The sequence below is a fragment of the Octopus bimaculoides genome, chromosome 13 (assembly GCF_001194135.2).
Source record: "Octopus bimaculoides isolate UCB-OBI-ISO-001 chromosome 13, ASM119413v2, whole genome shotgun sequence".
Taxonomy (NCBI): Eukaryota; Metazoa; Mollusca; class Cephalopoda; order Octopoda; family Octopodidae; genus Octopus; species Octopus bimaculoides.
This window is the reverse complement of record NC_068993.1, coordinates 56,259,279-56,268,070: the sequence shown is the minus strand read 5'-3', so window position 1 is coordinate 56,268,070 and position 8,792 is coordinate 56,259,279. Positions and strand designations below refer to the sequence as shown.

General features: G+C 38.4%; 1 protein-coding gene across 1 annotated transcript in view; it reads left to right on the top strand.

The window, feature by feature from the left end:
* The window catches only part of LOC106875994 (protein SGT1 homolog), a 17,543-nt gene that overhangs the window by 972 nt on the left and 7,779 nt on the right, over nucleotides 1-8,792 (top strand). Inside the window, exons 2-6 of the mRNA XM_014924340.2 lie at nucleotides 1,594-1,642; nucleotides 2,420-2,510; nucleotides 6,123-6,192; nucleotides 7,045-7,115; nucleotides 8,425-8,478. Coding sequence (XP_014779826.1) covers nucleotides 1,594-1,642; nucleotides 2,420-2,510; nucleotides 6,123-6,192; nucleotides 7,045-7,115; nucleotides 8,425-8,478 — 335 coding nt within the window. The remainder of the gene's footprint in view (nucleotides 1-1,593; nucleotides 1,643-2,419; nucleotides 2,511-6,122; nucleotides 6,193-7,044; nucleotides 7,116-8,424; nucleotides 8,479-8,792) is intronic.

Sequence of the window (8,792 nt, the reverse complement as noted above, 5' to 3'; positions counted from 1 at the left end):
TATATATATATATATATATATATATATATATATATATATATATAAGGAGAGTCAGTTGTGTGTATTTATGTATGTATATATCGTGTATATTTGTGTGTGTGGCTGTGTGGTAAGAAGCTTGTCTCCCAACCACATAGTCCTCCGTTCAGTCTCACTACATAGTACCTTGAGCAAGTGTCATATATAGCGTCGGACTAAACAAAGCTTTGTTAGTAGATTTGGTAGACAGAAACTGAAAGAAGTCTGTCAAATATATATGTGTGTGTCGTGTTTGTCCCCCCCCCCATCACCGCTTGGCAAACGGTGTTTGGTGTGTTTACGTCCCCGTAACGTAGCGGTTCGGCAAAAGGCCGATGGGATAAGTACTAGGCTTAAGTAGGTGCTCCAGAATCGTCGCAGTCAAATGACGGAAACAAATAAAGGAATATGTATGATAGTCGTTGACCCCTATAGAGAGTCACCAGCTTTCTAGAACTAGACAGCAATATAGATACACCTGTCCTTGTCAGAACAAATCCAAGAGAATAATATTTTAGTGTAGAAAACCCGAGGAGACTCACCAGTTCTGTACAGTGGAATATTTCCTAAACCATTTGAAATAATTTCTAAATTTCTTTTCCAAACTAAGATGGGGGATAGCTTTAGCAGTATCTGTGCAGTCCAAGGGACAGCATTGCTCTCCCAGTCAATCAGGAAAGACCAAGAAAAGGTAGTCTAAACTAAGCTTATCTAATTCAGGTACTGGCCAGTAACCCTGCAATTGCTGCTTGCCCTCTGTTTGGGAGCTTCTATGGTAACATGAGGATCAGAAGTATGAGGTGTTCAGGATTGCAAAGCAGTGTATCAGAGAGAATAGAGATGTGGTAGGTGAGAAATGTGTGTGAATGGATGATGGTATGCTTGCACTTAGTGATTCGGAGAAGAAAGATGTGTGGAGATGCCATCATGAAAAGTTGTTAAATGTGGAGAATGATTGGGAGAAGGAGAGTCTTTCAAATATTGAACCAATTGAGGGACCAGCCATTGGAGTGGATAGCAGTATCTTATCTATAAAAGGCAGATTTTCTCTCTGTGTGTGTGTTTAAAATTCATACATTTACACAATTCCAAATTTTTTGGATTAAAGAATCGGAATTAATATTCTTAGTTAGGTCATTGTATCATTTTTTCAGTCGATGAGGATGATGATGATATAACCTACCCATGTTAGTGTGAAAAAGGGACATTAAATGATTTTGATAAAGATATGTGTGTGTATAGATATTTATATATATATATCTGTGTGATATCTGTGTGATATCTGTGTGATATCTGTGTGATATCTGTGTGATATATGTGTGATATCTGTGTGATATCTGTGTGATATCTGTGTGATATCTGTGTGATATCTGTGTGATATATGTGTGATATCTGTGTGATATCTGTGTGATATCTGTGTGATATCTGTGTGATATCTGTGTGATATATGTGTGATATCTGTGTGATATCTGTGTGATATATGTGTGATATCTGTGTGATATCTGTGTGATATCTGTGTGATATATGTGTGATATCTGTGTGATATCTGTGTGATATCTGTTGTTATTCTTTCAGGCAAGCCAATGCTGAATTTGTCAATGAGAATTATCAAAGTGCAGTTGATGTAAGTTCCATTTTATGACTTTTATTTCATCTTTTTCTTTTCCTTTTTTTCTCCATCTTATTTAACCCTTTAGCATTCATATTATTCTGTCAAATGTAATACTTATTAATTCATATCGTTTTGAATTAATTAAGCATTATTTTGTTGCTTTAAGGCGGCAAGCTGGCAGAATCATTAGCAGAATCATTAGCAGAATCATTAGCAGAATCATTAGCAGAATCGTTAGCATGCCAGGCAAAATGCTTTGCGGTATTTTGTCTGTCTTTACGTTCTGAGTTCAAATTCCGCCAAGGTCAACTTTGCCTTTATCCTTTTGGGGTCGATAAATTAAGTACCAGTTGTTATTGTAGGGTTGGTATGATAAGCCAGATCTGGTCAGAACATAAAACAGGTAGAATATTTTGACTGGATATGCTCAGTTTAAATGCTAAAGGGTTAAGGGTACATTGTATAGGATGTAATGACGGTCAGAGTACATTAGTGAGGTTTAGAGGTGAGTGTCAGGGTGTGCCTAGTAATTATCAATGTTCGTTATTTGTAAACAAAATAGTTTATATGTCAAGATGGCCTTTTAACTCTAAAAAATCTCCCCTAAATAGAGAGGGGGTTATTTGTTTTTTTTTTTTTACTCCATGTAAAAAATGTGAATCTTCAACCCTATGGCGTATGGTACGTTGCTAACTTGGTTGAAGGTAAGCTAACCCCTGCTTTGTTAACTAACAATATGTCTTTATACACTGACATATACAGTAATTATCTTTTGATATATATTTTCAGCTCTTCACAAAAGCAATTGCTGCCAATAAAACCAAAAGTGAATATTTCACCAACAGGGCCCATGCTTACTTCAAATTAAACGAATATGAAAGTAAGTATTCATAAGCATTCCCCCCTCCCACTCTCTCTCTCTCTCTCTCTCTCTTACATTAATCAATATATTTATGTACGACTAATAACCTCACATAACCTTAATTGAGCAACCCTATGATCAGGGATGTTCCAGTCACGACCATCTTTTTTTAGTCAGTTATAATCGATCAACAATGTGTATTTTCTTAAAAGCAATAGGTTGTAATGTGAGGAAGATTGGCTGCTTTTTTCTGTCCTGTGATTTGGGTGGAAGCTGTAGACATGGGTGTTTTATTTTTTTTCTTATAGCATTGAGACAACAAACTCAACAGGGACTACATGAGCATGCTTGCAGATGGAATTTGTTGAGGCAGATTTCCTTTTTCTACAGCTGGGTGTCCTTCCTGTAGCCAACCTTCACCTGTTTAAATTATCACACGACTCATCTATATCTATCTCATCTATATCTATCTCTCACAAGTCCTTTCTGTCTGGCAGTACAGCTGAAGAGATGTAATAAAACTGAAGCATAACCACAGTTGTTTACTGTACTGCCAAGTTCAGACTCGACCTTCTCTGAATCGCCAACTTATTTTAATTAAAATTTTGTGATTGTCTCCCCTGCCTTTCTGGATGTAGATTGATCATTAAGTTTTTTTTTAGTTTTTTTATTTTTTCATCTTCTAGTCAGGAGGGAAGGCAGTAGCCATGTCTTTGTGTAGGGCCTCCTTGACTAGTAGGTAGGAGAAAGAGGACTATCCTTGTACTGGAAGTCTACCTCAAGTGCTTGTAACAGTAGACTGCTTAAATGCACCCAAGGTGCTGGGTGATTAAAGCAAACAATTAGCTATGGTGAGATTTGAACTTGAAACACAAAGTGCCAGAACTAATACCACAAGGCATCCTGTCCAGCATTTTTACAGTTCCTCCAGTCCACTGTCCAGGATTGGTCTTTTTTTTTTCTAGAATATGAAAGACTTCCAGCTGTGAAGCAGTTGCTCCCACAAAATCTCTTATACATATTATAGATGGAAAATAAAAAGGGGTCCAAGATGACATGACATGACCTCAGTGCTGATTAGCCACTAAAATCCACTTGGATCAGAATCATGGAATGTGTTTGGCAATAATACATGACCGAGAAGAAAATACCTAAGGAGAAACTATTCTGCATTCTTAGTCCAAAAATATGGCAGGGTGTTGCATGTGTGACATATAATGAGGTGGAAAGCTTCAATCAACTGCAATTTTTGAAGGAAATGTTGCAAAATTCTCCCTAGATGAGTTAGAGGTAGATGTTTAAAAAAATTTTTTTTGAAAGACAAGGGAAATAACTCTATTCAGTTGAGCGAAAATTTGTAGATTGGATCTGGTCTTATTGGAGGTAACTTAATTCACAATATTACGTGTGAAATCCCGTCATACTTGTATGTTGTACAAATACCCTGAGTATTTTCCCCTCAGCTGTTTTTTTTTTCTCACATGGTTTCTGGTTCAATCCCTCTTCATGGCATCTTGCACAAGTGTCTTTGGTCACCAGTGTGAGTCAATCTGGTGGATTAAAACTGAAAGAGTTGTGCCATTTATTTATATATATATATATATATATATATATATATATATATGCTGTGTGTCTGTGTATAACTTTGAGTGCAAGGAGACAATAATACACAGTTTATTGAGGTGTATATGTTCTACAGGAAGATGCTCTTTCTGTTGCCAACCTCTTTCTACGTAAGGTCATATCCCACCCCCGGCCCCTCTTGGCCAGGCATCTTTTTGCAGAATATTACAAAATGAATGACAATGCTTGTGTGAGAAAGGCATTCATTTTCAATTATCCAGCAATATCAAGATGAGGAGACATAGATATTCACATTAATACACACACATGTATATCATCATCATCATCATCATTTAGCATCTACTTTCCATGCTGGCAAGGGTTAGCTGGTTTGACTGAAACTGCTAAGCTGGAGGGCTGCACCAGGTTTAAATCTGATTTGGCATGTTTTCTATGGCTGGATGCCCTTCCTAATGCCAATATACATACACACATTCACATAACAGGCTTCTTTCAGTTTCCATTTACTGAAACCACTCACAAGTCTTTGATCGGTTTGAGGTTATAGTGGAAGACATTTGCCCAAGGTGCCACACAGTGGGGACTGAACCTGAAACCATGTGGTTGGGAAACAAGCTTCTTAATCACACTGCCACACTAGTTATGCATAGTGTTATATATTGACCCTTTTCATCATCATCATCATCGTTTAACGTCCGTTTTCCATGCTGGCATGGGTTGGACGGTTTGACTAAGACCTGGAAAGCCAGCAGCTGCACTAGGCTCCAATATGATTTGGCAAAGTTTCTTCAGCTGGACACCCTTCCTAATGCCAACCACTCCAAGAGTGTAGTGGGTGCTTTTTACATGCCATTGGCACAGGAGCCAGTCAGGCGGGCCTGGCACCAATCACATTCAAATAGTTCTTTTTACATGCCACTGGCACAGGGAGCCAGTCAGTCTTTGCAGTGGAAGACCCTCCAACAGAATTCCAAGATAAGAGAATGCAGCAAGGCAGCTGCTCACAATCCCCAAAAAAAGGGAGTTCCAAGAATGCTTCCATCAATGGAAATGACGCTGGAAAAAGTGTGTGGCTTCAAAAGGGGACTGTTTCGAAGGGGATTAAATGCCAAATTGATGTGTGTTGTAGTTTTCTTTTTATAGAACCAACTCCAATAGTTTTTGATCAGACCTTATATATATTTCGATATAAAACTCTGCACAGCTGTGCACGAGCAAGTGGATATCTGATTCACCAGCAAGAGATTTAGTTTCTAGACTTAAAGAATATGAGTAATTTAAGGTGGGATATTCAATAACTAGTGAGAAAGATAAATCATCTGAACATCCTGTAGGGGTATTTTTAGTCTGTTTACATCAGGCATTGACCTGAAAACCCGGTCACTTCCTTCTCTCATTTTTTGTTTTTGTTTTTTGGTTGTGGATTCCATGAGTAAATGAAACAAAGAAACCTTTGTGTCAAGTGCTGCTGCTATTTTAAGAATGCAGTGTTTGTGTGTATGTGTGACTTTGATGTGGTATAGTTTTTGTAAGTAGGGAATGTGTGTGTGTGTGTGTGCATGCATGCATATGCACATTTTCTACTTACAACTTTACAGATAAATTGAAGAGAAATCGATACATGAGAGTAAATTTGTGTATATATAATAGCACTTTGAAACCTACTAGAATTCTTGTCATTAACCAACCTTGTTTAAGGATTACCTTCAGATATGAAACTGAATACACACACACACACACACACACACACACACACACACACACACACACACACACACACACACACACACGTGTACATATGTGGAGACGCATGGCTTACTGGTTAGGGTGTTGGATTCATGAATGTAAGATCCTGGTTTCAATTCCAGGACTGGGTGATGCATTGTGTTCTTGAGCAGAACACTTCATTCTACATAGCTCCAGTTCAATAGCCAGGAAACTGGTACTATGACAAACTGGGGAACTCTCCCTATGCCCCTAACTGAGTAATGTAGAATTAACTAACTATATATATTGATAAATGATATTTTTTTGTCTCTTTTGTAGAAGCCATTGAAGATTCAGAAAATTCCATTTTGTTAAATCCTAACTCAATGAAAGTATTTATACGAAAAGGGTAAGTTACAATTTTTTATTTCTATCTCTTCGCAACAAACGGTGGTGTTATTGTTTAAATCTTGGTTAGCTCACTATCAAACAGATTTGTCAAAATACATTCTGATAGTAACCGTCCTGTTTTATTTTTAGGCATTGTGAATATGTCTAGGACTTCATTTTGTTGCTGTTTCTAACAGGTCAAGCAGTCATATAGAGGCTCACTGACAACAAATGGTATAATAACAGTATGTGCAGTGTCTTGTGGTGCCAGCATAAAAAACAGACTGCACCACCACAAAGCCAGTCTTCTCAGTCTATGCATGCATTCTTGTAAATTGTTTCAGTAGCTGTACACACATGGACACAGCCTTGTATTGTCGTACTATGATGGCTGAAAGTGTAGTAAAGGCACAAGTCACACAAAAATATGCATTCTTTTAAACCTATGGGACAACTATCCACTTTATGATGGATGGACACAATGTGGTCTGGCCTAACACACCAGACGAAAATATTCAATAACCGATTTCCTAGAACTGTAAATCGCTTCTAAATTTTGAATTGGTCACCTCTATGCCTCCCTGTATGACGAACAGTGCAAGTATTGAGGTCCTAATGTGCGTACATTTAGTGTTGTATGTCTAGTAATATAGTTTTAGTGTGGTTCTTGTGCTATGTCTAGTCTGTTGTGCCTAGTGTTATGTATCAAATGTGACATGTCTAATGTGATCCTAGTGTAGTGCGCCTTGTGTGGCTTTCTGTTTGTATTCTAGGAGATAACTATCTGGAGGCAGCTTTTTCCTAGCCTTAGGACAACGGAAAGACATTCTGAATATAGTAGCTTTATATTTGTGTTTTTCTGCTCTTATAGGATTTGCCAGTTTGAATTGAAGAGGTATCAAGAAGCTTTAGCTACGTTCCAGCATGGCCAAAAGTTAGATAGTAAGTAATGTTTAATTCTGTAAGATGCCATACAGCAGATGCACTAATCACTCTTGTAGTGTTTATTTATCATCATCATCATCATCGTTTAATGTCTGCTTTCCATACTGGCATGGGTTGGACAGTCTGACTGGGGACTGGCAAGCCAGTAGGCTGTACCAGGCTCCAATCTGATCTGGCAAGGTTTCTACAGCTGGATGCCCTTCCTAACGCCAACCACCCTGAGAGTGCAATGGGTGCTTTTTATGGTCCACCGGCACGGGGAGCCAGTCAGGCAGCACTGGCATCGACCACATTTGGATGGTGCTTTTTACATGCCACCAGCACAGGAGCCAGTCGGGGGAGGACTGGTATCGACCACACTCAAATGGTGCTTTTGGTGATAGGAAGGGCATCCAGCCATAAAAACCATGCCAAAACCAACAGTGAAGTGTGGTGCAGTTTTCTGCCTAGCCAGCTCCATGTCAAACCGTCCAACCCATGCCAGCATGGAAAGTGGACATTAAATGATGATGATGATGATGATATCTTTGTACATGTGTGTGTGTGTGTGTGTGTGTGTGTGTGTATATATATAAAGGAAACAAAAAATCAAACAAGAACATAACAGGCGACAACAAAAAACATCCAAACAGTTAGGCAATACAAAAAAAGGACAGGAAAAAACAAGGACAGACCATTCGGAGCTCCCTATCCTCAGTCGGGTTCCAGATCATCTTTGCAGTTTCAGCCAGTTACACTCAAGACTGCTCCACTCTGGCCGGCCCCAAGAAAATCTAAGCTAAAAGCACTAGACTCCTTGGAAGAAAGCAAGTGAATGTATACAAAAACAAGGACTATATATATATATATATATATATATATATCTTTCTGTTTCCTTCTACCAAATCCTATCACAAAACTTTGGTTAGCCCAGTCCTAAAATAGGAAACATTTGCCCATATTTCCAAACAATATTTTTGTGGAAGAATGGTGGCACTGATTTTCACCTTCCACACAAAGTGGACACAAGGAAACACACACACATGACCATGTGACAAGCTTCTGTCAGTTTCTGCCTACCAAGTGCATTCACAAAGCTCTAGTCGACCTGGGGCTATAGTAAGAGACAAAGTTGATGACAAGAAGGGCCTCTGGCTATAAGAAATATACCTCCACAAATTCCATCTGATTCATGCTAACATAGAAAAGTGGGTGTTAAAATAATGATGATGATCACACACACACACACACTAATATTCTTTACCTTTTAATGTACAATAAGTCTATTGCATGTTAAATTATCAAAGTGTTCTCTGCTTCCTTCTAGGTAACAACAAGACTGTGGAACTGTGGCTAGATTCTTGTAGAGAAAAGCTTGGCTGTAAGTGTCTTCCATTGTATTTTATCAAGTTAACTAACAGTTATGGCATTGGTGTAGACCTAGATAATTGCATGTGTTTGTGCAGTCCTTTGCAGCTGTTACAGACTAAGGCAATGCTACTTAGTGGTACAGATCTAGATGGCATGCCGTAAAAAAAAAAAGAAGATCCAGTATATATTGTGAAATGAGTGACATTAGGAAGGACATCCAGCTATAGAAACTTATGCCAAAGCTGACGTTGGAGTACAATGCAGCTCTTTGGATCTTGTCAAACTGTCCAACCCATGCCAACAGGGAAAATGGATATTATATAT